A 19,529-nucleotide genomic window follows, 5' to 3' on the forward strand; every position below is an offset into this window, starting at 1 on the left:
GAGAATTTGACATGCCCCAGACGACGAGCAGAGAAGGTCCCCTACGGTCGGGTTTCTGACAGGCCTGGGTTTCTCGCAAGCAATAGGAGGTGTACTACATATCCATTCCACGCTGCGTATTTCCCACGCTCTGGTTCTTCCAGTCTCCTGGCTGGACAACATACCGTGGCAAAGATTTTGTACCTTAGGGGTGGACCATTTGATATCCTGGGGGGGGGGCTTGGAAGATTTGGGGGAAAAAAAAGATGCCAGGTGGAGTTGCTCGAAAAAAAAAATCTGGCTTTAAGTGGCTGATGGAAAAACAATTATGGACCATTGCGACTCGGAAAAAAAAAATCTTGGCAATTGTTCGATGCACACTGCAGCATCAATAAAAATCAAGCAGTAGCTCTAGAGTTTTATAAAGCATAAACCGTTTCAAGCTTGAGGAACAATAACTGAATATGAACAATTGTACAGTATACATGACCTTCTGATTAGAGGAAGTATGCTGAAATTGAAATTGCTCACCAGTGTTTTCCAGAAATGTGTAAATCTGAATGTAAGGATTTTGTCAAAATACCACAAGAAGAGAGACAGCCTGCAAACATTTTACTATTATCGTTTGCGCATAGAAAACTCATAACAATGAAAAAATGCGTAGAGACTCAATCCAATGCGTAATATTATTACGCATTGGATCGACTCTCTACACATTTTTTATATTGTTATGAGTTTTCTATGTACGCATGTTTTATTCGTAAATGCGAACACTGTTATAGTGAATTATCTTACCAATGTTTTTCTTAACAAAAGCGAATGTGTTTTGATTAGAATTGAATGAGTTTGATGGTTTTGGGGAAACTACTATGTGGTAATGAAGAATGGGAAATGGGCAATGAAATGAGCAGACAGCAGGTGATTTAAGATTAAATGTTACATCTTCACTGCAAATAAAACCATAAGTGTGTCATAAATAATACAAACAAAACAAAATCATGTTTGTTTGTTTTGTTGTATGTGAGCCACGTCTAAGACACACAACAAAAGTACTGTTTCAGTCAGTAAATGTCACCTCAGATGCCACCAGAGAAAACCATTTCCACTCCAAAATTTCATTTTCGCCTTGCGAGAGGGGGGACACCCCCCTCTCGCGCCGCTCTCCCCCCCTCGTTCGCTACGCTCACTCGCCACTCAGTCGCTTCGCTCCCTCGCAGTCCACCCGGCTACTTTCTTAAATTACCCGGCTACTTTCAATGTAAGGACAACAATAACAAGTAAATGCCATAAATGTACATGATTTTACAAATATGTTTTTGTAAAGTGAATCAAAAATGTACATGTATTTACATATCTTTATTTAGTTTCTTGAATATAGTCTGTGTGCGATAGAACAGCATCTTGTTACTGGGTGTGAAAAACCAAGCAAACAACATTGCACCGAAATTTGGTAAAAAAAAATATATCTCGAAGAAGGAAAGTGAAAAAAAAAGTTGCCAGCATATGCCCTGTAGAAAAAAAATAATTCATGGTGAAGCACGTGGGAAAAAAAATAATGGCTCTCCACCAATCTTCCAAGCCCCCCCAGGATATCAAATGGTCCACCCCTTAGGATAAAAACAAAACGAGATCCACGTCGGACACGCCGTACGAGGGCGCCAAGCCATATTCGTTACTCAATCCATGGAAGTAGTTCCATGCTCAATCCGTCATCAGCACATCTTCATGGTGGGAAGGCATGGGTGCCAGAATCGTGCGTGCAGTTCGAAATATCAACGTCGAAAACCGAGCACATCGATTGATTGAGAAAGAAAAACCAACAGCTGCACCAAAACACCCAACGACGGCAAAGAAAATCGATGAGTTTATTCAAAGTAAGTCCTTGCTCCATGCCCCGGCTCCATGCTACTATCCCCTGCGTCATGTGCGTACAAATGCTGTGTATTCCTGGCGGTGTACGGCGTTGTATGGTGTGGTGGGAGGCCGTACCACAGGTGCCTGGGGTTGCCGGTGTACATGCATAGTGGGCCGTACAACGCTGGGAACACACAGCATATTTGTAAGCAGAGCTAGCTGCAATCCATATCCTTAGCCTATATAGGGCCAGCCACTCGGGGGGGGGGGGGTACCTGTTCAGAGAAGTGGTAGGGGTGTGCGGCCGCAGGTATAAAACCCAGGGCCCATTTTAGACCTAAAATCCCGTTATTTTAGGACCCCAGTTTAGACCTTTATGACCTTTGACCCAGGTCAAAAGTCAAAGCGTCAAAATTTTTAAAACGGAAAAAGCAAGTATTTGCCCCGGCAAAGCCTACCACTGTACCGCGTTTAGGACTATGTTGTTGCTGGCCAAACCATGCTTTCCAAAAGGAAATACCAAAAAAATTTGATGAAAGAAAATTTGTCTTTCACCCTCACCGAATTTTGGTCAAGCTTCTACAAATTATCAATTATCTGCAGTTACAGTCTGACTAGTGGGTTTTTTTGAAATTGCAATTCACAACAAACCTCGCTGTTCATCTGTAAAGCAACACTACTTCATGTGGCCATGGTTGACCTGTCTGTCATGATCAATACTAGGAACCACTTTGTTTGGGTATTTTCTATTGGGCAAAAATCTTCAATATATGGAGTTCTTACCAATCAGTGACAGTGTTTGACAACCAAGTCGATATTTACTTTGGCGTAAGCCAGGGGTCTCTTTAATGGTTCCCCTGCCACAGAAAAAGATATCGATGCTTATAAAGTGCAGCCCAGAGCCCTGCGAGCGAGACGGGAACAGACGGTTGAAATTTGTTCTTGTGTGGCACTCAAAAATCAACCCCATTTTAGACCTTGGTTTACAGTGGAATTGATACCCCATTTTAGACCAAGTTGCTGAAATACCCACCCCATTGGGCGGCACGTATACATATAGGCAAGTAATGGAAGTGACCCCCCCCCGGGCAGCCACTCCACACAATCGTTGAAGTTTTGGTTCAATACACGGTCACGGCGAAGACGTGTATTTTATTTTCTAATGCGTACGTAGCCTTAGTCGTGTATCGAACCACAAGCGACTTTGATCCACCGTGTCAAAATTTGTCTTGTGTGTGGGACTGGGATCAGATACAGGGACTGTGGATCACACTTGCAGCAACCATGGAGGTACCTCCATGCAGCAACTTACTGCAACACAACCAAGCCCAAGTTTGTATTTCTCAATCAAAAGTGACTCCCTAGGCCTTGTAATATTTTGTAACAAGACCCCCCCCATATCACTGAAACAGTAGCTTGTGTGAAAATATCAATAATTATTCTTTTTTTTATTCAAAAACATTTTTTATCAGCAGACATCTGTCATCTATTGCATCAATTGTTCTTCAAAATGGCCATGTGACACAGGGAACACATCCTTCTCGCATGCTGCCCTGCCAAGCCTTTACCCAGTATTTATCTCTACCATTAATATACATTTCTGCAACTGAAAAATATTCCACAGAAAATCCTGTATTAGTGCACATATTTACAAGCACCATTCCACCTATGTGCCTGCCTTTTAAAACAATACATTAGTCTTTCCCTTTGCAGAAAAACTGTTCTGTATTTTGGACAAAGGTAAATGTTTCTCAATAAAAACCGTAGATAAAATATAACAAAGTGAAAATGTTTTATATTGAACATGTTTGGACATCAGGGTGTTATGTAAACTATTATTAATATTACTATTGTTGTTTTTTTCAGGTACACCAGGTGCAGCACAAGAGATTTCTTCAAAACATGAAAAATTAAATGAATTTTTAAAACAGGTCAGAGTGGAGTCCACAGACCCAGCAAGTCCTTTGAAAGTGAGTAATACAAGTTGATAATCAATGACGTTGATATCTCTTGATCTCCAGTGCCAGATTGGCAAACCATTAATTTGCATTGCATTGATCCCTGGATGATCCAAAGTCACTCCACACCATGGATGATCTGTGCAAAGCATCACTATTTCTAAATACAGCAATCTGAATCTACACTTCATTTACATTAAAGGTCACAAGGTAAATCGTTCCATGATGATTGTGGTAATAGAAGTCAATGAAAAAAGTCATCATTGTTCTGAACAGTGACTCCTGTACATGAAACATGATGCTACACATTACAACCATAGACCCTAGAGAAAAATGGGTCTCTGTTACAACTGAGGATCATCCAACATTTTGTATTAATATATTTATAAAATTCATGAAATCCAATGAGGCCCTGCTTGAGTTGTGGCAAATTTTCTTCTGTGATGTAACAATCAACACTGTGACCTTTCTTGAAATGTAGATTTGTGTATATAGAGGTGCAAAATCAGTTACTGCAAACGATTATTGGGATAAACAGAGATTTGACAATGAAAGGGGTTTACCTTAGCTTCAACTTACTTGGTCAAACCATTCACACACCCCACCTCTGTTGAGCATATTGTTTGCAGTAGATTTGTTGGAGACTGCAATACAGATTGACGGAGATATTGTCAAAGTATTAAAGTCAGGGAATTATTAGTACCAGTAGAAACCTACTATACTCCGAGGGTAGAAATTGATAATTTTGCAAATATAGAAAGTGCATCTGATTATGTGTCTATGCAGCAGCTTCCAGGTGTGTGCAAAGCACTGGATGAGAATTTTTTTCAATAATATGTTCCAAATCATCCAACTAAAATGCATCCTACAGTATTTTTGGACTGTATGGCCATGTTGTAAGTCTCCTGTGTCATTTTTGCGCCTTCACTTCAAAGTTCACTTGTAGCGCCACATATCCATTCATGGATAGCTAAATTCTGTTTTTAGATAATTGTCTTCAAAACTTTCATTTCAATTTCCAACAAAATGTAAACAGTTTATTCATCACACTTCCCAAAAAAAAGGCCAATTCAGAATTTTCAGTGAAAGATCAGAATATGCATCCACTGTATTTTCAACATGCAGAGTTTTCACATTGGTCCCACAATCAACATACACCTGCAGTAACATGATCATGCACTGTGCCATGCACTCCTCATGTTTCACTGGAATTAAAGCACTCTTTAAATCCACTGTATATATCTTTGTTGACTGATTTTTTCAGATTCTCTAAGATAATAGGATTTTGAATTAGCACTTCATGATGACTGTGTCAGCAATGCTGTATGATAATTTTCCAAATTGTTTCCTCAAAACGTGAACACAAAAGCCAACCTGTACTCATTCACACGTATATGTATATATTAGATTACCAAAATGATATTTATGCATTGTCTGCTTAATGGCTCTGAAGACTAACTTCCTAAAAAATTTTCAAAGTTGTAGATTGTTTGATGTGCACTTATTGTATTGTACATGAGCATTCCAAAAAGAAAAGTAACAAAAACATAGGGCCAAAGTCCCTGAAGCTACTATAGACATGGATACAAAATTAAGTATTTCCTGACTGTATGAAATTATCTCACTAAGGTCATCCTAGGGACATGTAAACCAAATATTAAAGCTGTCTGACCAGCGGTTTGAAAAAAACAAGCAACTCAACAGTTGACAGAGCTCTGCTGTGTTATGTAGAGAATAACCTTTTGTGACACATGTATTGATGAAGGTGGATATCTTTGATAGCTCATTTCAGGATGGCCTGACCAAAAATGGAAAAAAATTCCGTAAAAATACAGATTTGCATATTTCATCAGACTATATTAGTCTATAATAGCAAATAAACGAGAGTTAATTACATTCTAATTAAAGTAAACAAGACTTGCTTAAATCAAGATTTACGTCATAAAAAAACAGCATATCTGTCAGGTTATAAAGAATCTTGAGCTGGTTATCTTTTAATATCAGTAGTTTCATCCTATTAACCAAGCACATTTTAACTTTCAAATTAACATTGTAAGTTTTGTTGAATAAGTTGAGACTGTACGTACTCAGAGAAAGCACACTAAAGAGACAAATGTTTGAAACTTAAGAAGTTCAAGGTCATCAAAAGCATTATAAGGAATCATGTTACACTTTCATTGCACTGTTTACACAGATTGCTATAAATGCTATAAATAGCACATGAGGAATCTTACAGCCAAGCTTTACCATAAAAAACCCTATCACTTTGACCACTCTTTTAATTGACCACTCTATTTTTTTCCTCAAAAAGTAATCTTATTTTATCCTACCAAGTCAACCATAAATGGAAATTAGAACTTTCTCTATCTCTATTTGTTTGACCACCCTATCATGACAAACTATTATGAGCAATTTCTTTTAGATAACATAAATGGTGGTTCAGAATATATCAAAGTTGGGATTCAGGAAAGTTGCCTTTACATGTTTTAATCCTCAATTCACTATGAACTGTCGAAAAAAGTTGTAACTTTCTGATAATTCCACACTAAAATTATTTGGCTTTGATGATTTCCTAATTAATTCAATTATTTAAAATCATATTAATTATTTTTTCTGGGTGAATTGATAGGGTTTATACAGTACAACAATTACATACAATGTAAGTCAAATTTTGACCAAAAATGACAAAAAAATTCCTTAAAAATACACATTTGCATATTTCATCACAATTTGAACAAATCTAAGTTGGGTTACCCCTGGGGACCTGTATACCAAATAACAAAGCTGTCTGACCAGCGGTTATGAAGAAGAAGATTTTTTACCAAAAACACCTTTTTTGGCATTAATTTGCCTATTTTCAACAATATCAAAAAATTAAAAAAAATAGTTTCTCAAAATCATATTTTTCATCTACACAACAAATATCAAATCAGTAAGTACTGCAGTTCTCAAGATATTTGAGTGGACGGACGCCTCACAAACGGACATACATACACATACATACATACATACATACATACATACATACATACAGACTGACGACGGACGCCGGACGGATACCCATCCCAATAGCTTCTATAGACTATAGTCTATAGTAGCTAAAAATTAGATCAGCGGTGGATATTTTTAATGAGAAAAAAGTAAATGGATGTTTTAAGACCAGTAACTGTAACCTGTGATGATATTTCATTACTTTGTTTTAATATCAACTACAGTTCATGTTCTACGCCCAAAAGCATGTGGAATGATAGCCCTGCCTGCTGGGTTCCATAGGCGTGGAGTTCGAGACCAAAAAGCAGAAGAGCACCTGAAATGATGTCGCAAGAGAGATGTATATGTGTAAGAGTAAAAGTAAATATTTATTGAGGTAGTACATCATTTCAGGTGCTCTTCCACATTCGGAAAGTGAGCGCAGCATATTGCAGCACGCTCGCCAGTTTTTCTACGGATGGCACCATGGTGGCAGTATGAGAGGCCATAGAAGCATCACAGTACACAAACGTGGTCTCGAACTCCGCGCCCATGGAACCCGGGGCTAGTGGAGATACTCAGTATTCAGCTTGTCAACTCAGCCTATAAACGTGTAAATGGCATTGTTATTGTTAACAAGTCAATTCTGAAATAGAATTCAAATGTAAACAATAACAGTGCGTTTTACATGTAAATACATTGAGTTTGACAATAAAAATAGTTTGTGTTTCGTTACACTTAAGGGAGTAGAACAAAGAATCTGCAATTTACCAACACAAAAGCAGATGAAAAGAATCAAAAGTTACAGCTACTGGCCCTTTAAAGGGTCTGCATCCACTATCTATGGTTAAACATAATCATATTGAACCATATTTCTTTCAGCTGACTCTCAGCATCCAAAGAGAAAGCAGTAGCTGCCATTATTGTGACCTTTGACCTTTCATGAGTATAACCACATTCATAATATAATACTACCGTTAGTCCATGTTGCATTACAATTATTACATCTTAAAGGGACAAAGTCGGCCATTTTTCATGAATTTTGTTTAATACAAGATGTACTAATATTGTTTGACATGTTGAAAGATAATGAATGAATTGGTGACCATGCACATATTCTACCCCGGTTTTAGACATACATGAAACTATCGCAAAAATGAATTAATGGTCATGACCATTAATTAAGTTTTGCAATGGTTTCATGTATGTCTAAACTGGGGTAGAATATATGCATGGTCATCCATTCATTCATTATCTTTCAACATGTCAAACAATATAAGTAGTATATCTTGTATGAAAAATGGCCGACTTTGTCTCTTTAATGTACACTGTATCCATCGTAACTGGCCATTGTTACTTTTTTCCTCAAAGAAAACAGATCGCACGGATCGCCAACTGCCTCAGAGTACAAAGAAATTTGATTTCATCGATTCCTTAGACGCTCCAAGTATGGTACCAGAAGGAAGACTTTCAGTTCCCATGTTGTTAGAGATGTTATCAAAACACAGGAGAAGTCCTGAGGTAAGAATTGTGCTGTAATTCATAGGCATTACTCTTTGTTTTCATCTGTAACATTCTCTTTAATATCAATGCAGTGCTGTGTTTAGCAACTTTGATGTTTCACTTCTGTACATGACACTGGCTGGTATCGATCATTATGCTTCAACTAACCACATGATATGTCATCCCCAAACTGATCTCACAAAGAAAGACATTGTATGATTTATGATATTTATACATCAATTTGATGTCCTGGTCTTCAGATCAAATAATTGGTGAAACGCCAATGAATGCATTTTCATTTATTGTCACTAGCTTGACAGTTCTTGATAAATGACCCTGAAGTTTTCTGTGCAATTTTTCAAATACAGGAATTCACTGCAGTGAAACTTGCTGATGAGTATCGTATCAATGTAGAAGATACCAAAAATATCCTGGAATATTTCAAGGCATTTAGACTTGTAAGAATTGGACCTCCAGAAGAAATCCGGAAGATAGAATCGTGATGACGGTCATTTAATGAGAACTGGTTGTCTTTATCTGATGAGATGTAACTAGATGATGTTGTTTTGATATGGTCGTTGTAGTTTTCAGCTGATAAACTCTGTTGTTGTGGCCAGTATCTTAAACATCCACGAACACTAGCTGGTTTCAAGGTGATTCTTATCACCACTCATCAAACTATGATTTGCATCATGTAAAGTGCATTATATATTGTAGAGGCAGAGTTTGATGTGCTTGAGAGTAAATGTTAGTGAGTGTTTACCAACAGCTGTAGACTGTCACATTTCTCAAAGATGTAATTGACCACAGTTAATGAAATAACAGTAGACTAAGGGGCGTGACAGATAGGTGTTAAAAAAGTTTGATACACTATATGTGTGTGTTCTCAAAGTTTGACATATTTGATTTTTCAAAGTTCAGAAATGTGTTCTCAAAGTAAGAGACGTGTGTGTTCTCAAAGTTAGACACATGTGCGTTCTCAAAGTCTGAGCAGTTTGCATGCCACATTAACATGGTGCTGAAAATATAGATTTAAGATAGGATGGTTTTGTTCGTTAGAATATCAAAATGAATCTTTAGAAGTAAATATTGTTTCTAATGCAAGTTGTTCATGCCAAATATAAGTTTTATTTCTAAAGTAACATTTTGTATTATTACATTTATACACATGAAAACATGTAAGAAATAAAATCATAGCCAAGTGAGTTTCTTGTCATTGTTTTCTGTTTGCATCAACTTGTATAACAGAATGACACTTTAAAGGCACTGTAAAGACACCAGCTATATGGAGAGCAGTAGCTTGCCACATCACTGTTTATTGGATTGATTGTACTCCATTATTACATTGGACCTCCTAAGCTGTTGGCTTTACCAGTCTAGTCTTCAGGCTTGTGATCTTCAATGTTTCCCTGAAGATGAATAGAATGCAAGCATTATTTATTTATTTAGAATGGCACATATTAATTATGACATATTAATTATGTCTTTAATTATGACTTGTTCAACTTGAAGTTGAATATCTTTATTGTATGTGCTAATATGCCAGAGTGGCATACAGTTCAATAAAGATCAATTCTATTCTATTCTATTCTATTCTATTCTATTCTATTATTGTATTAACTAAAGATGTCACCAGGATATGTCATTCATCTTTGTGGACCACATGGCAATTAAGTGCTGCAATATAAGTTGTATAAGATGTACATTTGACTTAAGGATGATAAATACAAAATTGTTCATTTTTCTGTCAAATTTTCGAAATTCTCTGAGAATACGCCTTAAAGTAAGACCCAGAATTGAGATGTGTCACCACTTCAAGATAAGGAATGGTTTCCGTATAATTCACGATTTTTAAAAATCAAAACAAATGCACGTGGCTATCCCGGTTAAATCGGGGAGCTTTTGTAAACATTGTGGACACATTTGCATTGCTATTTCCATAATCCATCTTGAGTGACACAACGTTGCGTTGCACTGGCTAATTTACATAATGACGTGCTGTGACTTCTCCAAACACCAGGATTACTTCTGTCTGTAAACAATAAACCGTAATTAAATGTTTGTCGAAGCCTAGTCCAATAAACAAGTATTCGTACAGTTCCAGACATAGTCTACACCAGAGAGCAAGTCATTTTTCTTAGTGTGGTCAAGACATCGTGTCAACGACGATTTCTCAGCAGTGCGACGTTTTATCACTCTTTGCTTAGGGTTGGTCGGAGCCTGCACACGCCGCTTTACGGTGGTTGACGTCTTTTTCGCAATGTTAGATAAACAATTACACAGTGTTCATTCTAGGATTCAAAAACAACGGACCAGTGTTGGCCCCAACTCCTGTCCCAAGGGGGCCATTTTAGAAAATCGGGGGCCATCATCATCACACATGTAAAAACCTTGAATTTTCTGCAGAAAATACAATAGTCTATCAAGTCAAGAAAGAGAGAATACTGGAGATCGGGCGCCCCGTAACCAACCAAGCCTACTGCAAACCCTTGTACGTACGCAACAGGCCAATAATGGCAACAGCAAACCGTTTGGTTTGATTCAATTGTTTACGTAACTTATGTGATGAATTATTGATATGTCGGACTTGAACAACTGTACAAATTGCTAAGGACTGTGATTTTGACTGTGGAAACGATCATGATCAAAGCTTAGCGAACCTGTAGGATTTCTCCAAGAGTGGCCCTCGATTTGCACGCATCGACAATTAGGCTACTCATACACTGATATAGCACGAGACTGTAACCGTACGACCTAAATAAAGTGATCGATACACCAACTTTTAAACATAACTCGTATGTATTAGCAAATTTACGATGATTGGTTCTGGCCAAAGGGTTTTACACAGCGGTGTTGTTCTATGCAAAGACCTGGCTACTCTGGAAAACGAGATGTGTTCGACCTAAAATGTGTTGCTCTTCAAAACGATCATGGACGTTTTCCTTGCAGTGTTCAACGTTTCGTTTGTATGGACGGTAGACGTTGCAAACGCTTCAATTTAAGGGACTGCCCGATCATCCTGGGTTCATCAACTATACCGGCATTAAAAATCCGAGTGTCGACAAGCTTTCCACCATTACGCAGCAGCCGGTGGTGTTGTTTTCAGCGGCCATGCCACATGCGTACGGCTCCAAAACACCGTTGCCCCCACATCAGTCCTTTCTACCCAGCTTCCTATGTACCACCATATATGCTGTAGTGAGTATTTAATTGCAAAGGTTGATAGGTAACTGAATCGTTTTACATGTCACACTATGACTGAGGTAATGACCTTCGGGGAGCTACGCGAATGTATGAACTACGTGAACTCTGCGTGATCGACCCATTCATATAATGTTGCGCCCCTAGTGGCGCGTCAAACGTAGAAATGAGGGCCATTCGAGATTTAATTGCGCAATGGCACGTCCTAGAATTATCTTTGCAATTAGTGCGATAGTACACTATCAAGTCTACGGTTCTGCAATGTCTATATAGCGTGTGAGGGGAGTGTGATCTGGGGAACGCAAACAAGCTTATCTGCATATGAATTTAGGACACGCCCGCTATCAGTAATGACTGCTGACGTCATTGTTTTTCCCACTGAAGCCATTCGCTGTGGCGATGTGTCGACACGCAAGGCTCCAAAAATTGGTAGTTTTCCGCGATTTATTTTATTTTCCTGGGACTTTTTCTCTGAACAACTGTCATTCCCGGCCGACATCATCACTTGGTAACAAAGTATGTCTGTGTTGAGGCTCGTGCACGTCTAATTATCAAATGCCGTAGCGTAGAAGTATCAAAACATGTTTTTCGCGTTTTTCTCGAATTCAATGTGTGAATGAAGTACCCTTAATTGGCACCTCGTCAATTCGCGCTCACAAACACTAGCTGCTTGAAATTCACACCGTCCATTGGAAACATAATGAACTTAAAATCCGTGTCTGGGATTTCCTTTATATGCCTTTGTTATTTTTTAATGCGCTCTTAAAGGTGTTGGACGAAGGTGCTTTTCAAGGAATTTTAATTATCACGCCATAATTTGAATGGAGCCTCCGAGAAAAAATCGCAGACACAGTTTTTAAGGATATTGTCAAGGCTTGTGTCAATGAAGAAATTCCAACCGGAAATCTTGCAGCGTGTTTGCATAAGGTCGGGAAAACCGGTTTTTGGAAGGTTCAGCAAAACGCTTGTCACGTGACTCTTATGCAAATAATGACTGTGCACTGTGCTTGGTTGGATAGCTCTATATCAGGGCTTTCAGAAAATGTATACTTTATTGGGGTTTGGGACATGTTCAATTGAGAAAAAAATAAAAATCTGAAAGTGTCTAAAAGGTATTTATCATCCTTAATTATATGAGTGTACCTCACACATAACACAACAGCTCTTAATTATTATGATTGTAGCTTTGTACTGACTTCCCTGACTGATGCATTAGATGTCTTCAAGGAGCAGTGTATTTATTGCATCAGTATGTATATCAAAGGAATATTAATATTGATTTCCATACACCATGTCAATTGGCTGGACTTGGCTACTATGTTTCTCTGCTTTGAAAGAGCTATCTGCAAGTACACTAACAACTTTTTAAGTTTATCAAAAATCAGGTGTAAAACAAAACAAGCATGCATTACCACAGATCTCAGTACACACTGCAAAATATGTCAGGAATTGTGAAAAAGAAATGATTTACTTATTTATTATTTAGAAATCCTTTAAGATCATGTCATATTGACAGGTTGCTCAAAAATCTCAAAACTCCCCTTCCAAAAATACTATGTAAAGGTTAACAAGACAAAAACAAAACAAACAACAACGAAGCACAAAAATATTTCAAAATCAAAGTAGAGACTTGAGTGGACACCGTGGGTCATCAGTATGTATTAAGGAGATGGTGCAGTGGCAAAGAATGTGAAATTTTCAGAAGAGTTACTTTCAGAATGTGCTTAGGAATACAATTCAGAATAACATACAGACACTCACTATGTGAGATAATATTCTGTATATTCAGAAGAGTCCTTTCAGAATGTGCTTTGGAATACAATTCAGAATAATATTCAGACACTCACTATGTGAGATAATATTCTGTATATTCTAGAAGTAACAAGTCATTGACAATGACATAGTCCCCACTTGTAATATGAGTATTAGTCTTGATGGGGCAGGGAAATGAGGTCATTAAGAAGTATCACTGGAGTGTATATGTTCAGATCTATGGACACATAGGTCTATGTCATTGTTCCCATTTTGAAACAAGAGGCATGTCTAAGTTATGGTTCTAAATCGGGAAAAAAGATCAGACCTCTAGCTGTATTGGCCTGCCAAGAAATACATATGTGCATAATAAATGAGGTACAAGATGTGACATCTTAAGGTCTACTATCCTATCAAAATTGAAGCGTAAAGAACTTGTGGTTACTGAGTTATGCATATATATGCATATTCAAGGTCAAAGGTCATCAAGGTCACGTGACATTTTGATAAAAAAAAACCCATTGTATTGCTAATTAATCCATATATGCCAAAATTCAGACCTCTAGCTCTATTGGCTTGCCCACAATTATATATGGGCATAATTAACGAGGTAAAGCATGTGTTGTCATAAGGTCTCCCATCCTACTAAATATAAAGGACATAGCACTTGTGGTTACTTATTTATTGACATAATCGTGTATTTTAGGTAAAAGGTTATCGAGGTCACATGACATTTTGTCAAAAAATTCTATCGTATCGTCTGTCCCTATATACTAAAAATCATACATTTACCTCTATTGGCTTGCTCAAAATTAGATATGCACATAATTAATGAGGTACAATATGTGGCGTCATAAGGTGTCCCATCATACCAAATATGAAGGGTGTAGCACTTGTGGTTACTGAGTTATGGACAAATATGTATATTTGAGGTCAAAGGTCACCGAGGTCACGTGACATTTTGTCAAAATAATTGTATTGCTAAGTTATCCCTATATACCAAAAATCAGACCTCTAGCTCTATTGGCTCGCTCAAAATTAGATATGTGCATAATTAAAGAGGTACAATATGTGGCGTCATAAGGTGTCCCATCATACCAAATATGAAGGGTGTAGCACTTGTGGTTACTGAGTTATGGACAAATATGTATATTTGAGGTCAAAGGTAATTGAGGTCACGTGACATTTTGTCAAAAAAATAGCATTGCTAAGTTATCTGTACATACCAAAAATCAGACCTCTGGCTCTATTGGCTCGCTCAAAATAGATATGCACATAATTAATGAGAAACAATATGTGGCGTCGTAAGGTGTCCCATCATACCAAATATGAAGGGTGTAGCATTAGTGATTACTGAGTTATGGACAAATATGTATATTTGAGGTCAAAGGTCACCAAGGTCACATGACATTTTGTCAAAAAAATTGTATTGCTAAGTTATCCCTATATACCAAAAATCAGACCTCTAGCTCTATTGGCTTGCTCAAAATTAGATATGCACATAATTAATGAGGTACAATATGTGGCATCATAGGGTGTCCCATCATACCATATATGAAAGGTTTAGCACTTGTGGTTACCGAGTTATGGACAATATGTATATTTGAGGTCAAAGGTCACGTGACATTTTGTCAAAGCGTCTGAGATATCTGCGTTAACGGATGGACTCACATGGATGGACTAACGGACTGACATGACCAATCTATGAGCCCCCTGGACTTTATCTGTGGGGACTAAAATCTGTGTCACTGCATCCTTTTTGCAATATGAATACGATGAGAAACTAAATTTTTATTTTTCTTGGCCTTATACATGGGAGTCTATGGACTGCCTTATACATGGGAGTCTATGGACTGCCTTATACATGGGAGTCTATGGACTGCCTTATACATGGGAGTCTATGGACTGCCTTATACATGGGAGTCTATGGACTGCCTTATACATGGGAGTCTATGGACTGCCTTAAACATGGGAGTCTATGGATGGACTGCCTTATACATGGGAGTCTATGGAGGTGAAAACTAAAAAGTCCTCTAACATGGCCAAATTTGATCGCATTGTGAAACAAATCAACATGCATCTGTATGAGGTAGAGTACTATCCTTTTACCAAGTTTGAACGAAATCGCTCCAGGCGTCTCTGAGATATCTGCGTGAACGAAAAAAAAAAGTCATAAAATATGCAAATGAGCAATTAATTAATAAGCCACACCCACCAAAATCTAATCAGATCTAAGTCTCATCATGATAATACCAAATACCAAATTGCATGACATTGGACCTAAGGGTTCTTAAGTTATGAGTGGAACAAAATCTGTCTACGGACGGACGGACGGACAGACGGACGGACAGACGGACACACACACAGACATTGTGGCGACATAGGACACCTGTGGTGCTTCGCACCACGGTGTCCAATAAAATTGACTCTAGAATACACACAAGAAAGTAAACAAACTGTCAAGAACAGCAATCAAAATACACGTCTAATTTCAGATTTAATGAGTCTCTAAAGATACTAAGTACTATGATTGTTACAAACCAATGAATTAAAATTGTTCATATAACTATTGATTAGAGAATATTTAAAACATTGATATGGCTATGGCATGGTCTAGAAGTAGGACAGGTGTACGAAATTTTGCCAAGTGCAATAAAGTAGAGCTTTGATAAAATATCTGGTAAGTTATAAAACCCAGTTGCACACCATGTGTAAAAATATGTCAAGATAAGGGCGCTGCTGTTCTGAGGTTGGTAATGTAAACATAGTGCTGCTAAGAACTTCCTAGTTTTCTTCATGATATGAAATCACAGTTTTTAAATTTAAATAATATTTTATGACTTTTATGTTGAACATTTTTCAGTGATTCAATATCTGACTTTTGCCATGGTTTCCGGACAATAGAGCCATACTCACGACAGCTTCTTGACAAGGGGAAGTATAAAGACATTTTAAGGCTTGAACATTAGTAAAATTTTGAGTTTTGTTTTGTATTCTGAAAGATGAAATATGATCTGAGAAACTTAAACAAGGTTAAAAGAACTTTTCAAATCTTTCTTTTTTGTAGCCTCTTCAGAATAGTTTCTAAAATACAAACATTAAAATGAATTTGAACCATCTTGATGGTAAAATCACAAAACATTCTTTTACATTAAAATCAATCTTCCACGATCAGCACAAAAAAGTGATTCAATTAAAATATTCTTGAAGTTTTAAAATCCAGAAGAGTTTGAATAGGTCTAAAGATTTTGGCATCATCAGCATACAGGAGATATTGGCTGAATAAATGCTTGGTAAATTATTTACATAAATACTGAACAAAAGTGGACCATTTAGTGACCCCCAGGCTACAGCAGATGATACTTGGCCCCACTCAGAAAGGCGATTATCAATGACTACTCTTTGTTGACGATTAATATGTAAATAGGATTTTAACAACTGTAGAATTTGACCAGAAAAATCTATAATGTTCAATGTGCTATATTTATAAGGAATTCTGGTGCGTGCTGACCCTTCCAGTAGCTACCTACCGGTACAGTTAGCTGGTTACAGTCAGAGTTATATGTGTACTTCAATTCAATTTACTTGGATTTTAATATCCATTTGATGGTGTTAAGTTCTGGACATGTTGTTCTTTCATCTGAAATGTACCATACCACACTCTCTGTCAGTGTGTGTTGAGTAATAAAAGATTGATTGATTGATTGAACTTCAGCAACACTTTGAAATGGCTAGGAAAGTTTAAGAAATCCTGAAAGCCCTTATTATCATTATTTGTCCTGAAGGGAGTCTTACACTGTGGATGTTATTTTAGTGTGTGAGATTCAACTGAAGCAACATCTGGAAGGACAAGGAAACACAACAGAAACACCCATTTTCTTCTTGATGCACATCTTTCTCAGAAATGAATAACATAAGAAACAGTTGAGCATAGGCTTTCTCTCAATTTTGTCCACTTTTCCCACTTGGTGCACTCAAAACATTGGATCTAACATCTAGTGAAGGATCTAAATGTCTTATAAATTTACATTATTACTTATGATTCACTTTGTGTCAAATACATGTAAAGATCACTTACCATGGAAATGCAATATGTATTCACAAAAGTTTGTAAAATGACGTGTTAATGGTTAAACTGAAAGAATGAAATTGGCAACTTGTAAGATAATAAAGCTCATGCAATCATCAGGGTTTTCTCTTGACTGCGCAAATTGCACATTTCGAGCCATTTTCTGCCCTTTAACCCTTTTCCTGCCAAGTCGGTGAAAATCCGCTTGAAATTCGGTGTAGCTAGAAGCTGAGCAGCCACGGCCGTTATCCTCCTAAGGCGGTGGAAATCGGGCTCCTTTTGGTACCCCCTTTCCTGCCTAGTCGACGGAACTACGTGTAGCAAACCCTTGCTCACGCTAGGGGTCGTTCGAGGACAGGTTTTGGGCGAGGAACGGCGTTTGCTCTCGAAATGGGTTCACAGGGAGTCCAAGGACAGGGAAAGGTGCAGAAACCTGTCCGCCAGTCCCCCACACCCGAGGGGGGCTGGTTTTTTTTTACCGCTTTTTAGCGGACTTGGCAGGATAGCATGGTGACGTTTTCTGGCGGAGTTGGACGTACTTGGCTGCCTGGCACTATACAGATTGCTGCCGAACTTGACCAACTCGGCAATGCTAATCTAGAAGGCTACCTCTTGCAAACGACTTGGCAGATATGCCGATGGTGCGAGACGAAAGTCACTTATTTAGTTGTGCGTGACTGAAAATGAGAAGTATTTTTGACGGGACGGCTCGACTTGTTCCTCCCATGGAACGGATATGAACGACTCGGAAATACCATTACAAACTGGTGTCCGACGTACTAAGCTGGGCTTCAGCTCTGCAAGTTCAAGCCAGGCAACGTCCTTCACTGCCTTGGCCGTGCCATTCAATGGACGTAGCTGTGGATTTTTTATTTATTCTACCGTCCGAAGTACTGGCTCTGGTTTGCAGGCAAACGTATCCTCTTGCCGATGCATTGGTAACTACGTACGCTGTTTGCGTACAGAGAATTCAAAAGGGCACATGAGGTCAATATGCTACATGTACGGGGATACCGTCTGCATTTAGCAGGGACTGCTTTTGTTATGCAAACCAGCTAGCAGTACAATATGGCTGCCAGCATGTGGACACGTCGATGGCTAGAACAATGGAAGCATATTGCGTTGCACCCGTGCATCGCAAAAGTGAACTGAAGACTTGGGGGTAGTGACTGGTTATCACTGGTTAGCTGCAGCCCAAGCCATGTTGGTACAAACCCGTACCTGACTGAGGACCACTCGATTAAGTCAGTAATGAACGGTAACACTCGTAAGCCAACTCCCAACTGAGCTGGCAAAACTACGTAAAGCTGTGCTTCAATGGCTCAGCCATGTCGTTAATACAACGGCAAAAACGTAGTTTTTGTGCTACACTGCCAAGTCGTTGGAGGTACGTATTCAATTGACCCTACCCTGGGGAAACAGGACAGGTTTGACGGTGCTGCTGCACCCCTAGCACGACCCTCAGGGTCTCTGACTAACAGACGAGTGAGGTGATGTTTGTGCCTAGCGGACGTACGTAATACTGAAGGAGTTTATTTCCGAAAAAATAAACATGAAACGGCAATAAAATGACGCACTCCCAGGGGCAAACAAAGCCGGTGACCTCAATTTTTTTCTGCAGCAACCCTTGAGCTCCTTCCCCTGTCTACGGGCATGTAGAAATTATCGAAGTCTAACACGTATAAGTACGGCTAAAACTACCCTGAAAATGGGCGATTTCTGCCAAAATGCCTGGCAGGATAACATGCAGGAGAGCCAATCTTTTGCAGGCACATATTATGGGGCGGTTTTCTACTGACTTGGGAGAATAACGGACAAGGGCGCTCGGCAGGAAAAGGGTTAAACTGCAGCGCAACAATCATACACAAAACACAGCAAGCGAATAGGTCCATATGATGGTGACCCAAGCGCATAGTGTAGTGACCTGTGGAATTTGCTGTTGTTTCTGCCCCTTAAAATGTCAAGTCTGCCCCCTAATTTGATGAATGGGGCACAACTTTTCCCCTTCAGTGATCATGGAGAGAAAACACTGAATAATACTTTGACTGTTACTGGTCAAAATCTCTATTTTTTAAAGAATCAAATAGTTGTTGTGTGCTTCCAATTAAATAATTTGAAGTACATGTACTATTGAGAGGATAAGAATGGCCAGCAGATGATTGGTGCCAGATAGTGCAACCTGTATGGGTGTAACAACAGCATAGAACAGCAAGCAGTAAACAGCTAGCCAGTAGCTGATTGGT

General features: G+C 38.5%; 1 protein-coding gene and 1 long non-coding RNA gene across 2 annotated transcripts in view; one reads left to right on the forward strand and one right to left on the reverse strand.

Annotated features, from left to right (window-relative positions):
• LOC139142636 (NADH dehydrogenase [ubiquinone] 1 alpha subcomplex assembly factor 4-like) lies at positions 1–9,469 on the forward strand. Its single transcript, XM_070712683.1, has 5 exons — positions 1–179; positions 1,592–1,853; positions 3,700–3,803; positions 8,133–8,282; positions 8,633–9,469. The coding sequence occupies exons 2-5, from the start codon at positions 1,718–1,720 to the stop codon at positions 8,765–8,767; spliced, it is 525 nt and encodes a 174-aa protein (XP_070568784.1). The 5' UTR covers positions 1–179; positions 1,592–1,717; the 3' UTR covers positions 8,768–9,469.
• Positions 9,370–19,529, reverse strand: part of LOC139142637 (uncharacterized) — a 23,330-nt gene continuing 13,170 nt past the window's right edge. Inside the window, exon 3 of the long non-coding RNA XR_011554432.1 lies at positions 9,370–9,673. This is a non-coding gene — a long non-coding RNA (uncharacterized lncRNA). The remainder of the gene's footprint in view (positions 9,674–19,529) is intronic.

This window comes from Ptychodera flava, chromosome 10, assembly GCF_041260155.1.
Source record: "Ptychodera flava strain L36383 chromosome 10, AS_Pfla_20210202, whole genome shotgun sequence".
Taxonomy (NCBI): Eukaryota; Metazoa; Hemichordata; class Enteropneusta; family Ptychoderidae; genus Ptychodera; species Ptychodera flava.

Bases quoted from the DNA above. Each gene is read 5' to 3' on its own strand.
- LOC139142636 (XM_070712683.1), top strand. From the start codon at position 1,718: ATGGGTGCCAGAATCGTGCGTGCAGTTCGAAATATCAACGTCGAAAAC. The intron at 1,854-3,699 runs GTAAGTCCTTGC...TGTTTTTTTCAG, and splicing joins AATCGATGAGTTTATTCAAA to GTACACCAGGTGCAGCACAA. The intron at 3,804-8,132 runs GTGAGTAATACA...TTTTCCTCAAAG, and splicing joins ACCCAGCAAGTCCTTTGAAA to AAAACAGATCGCACGGATCG.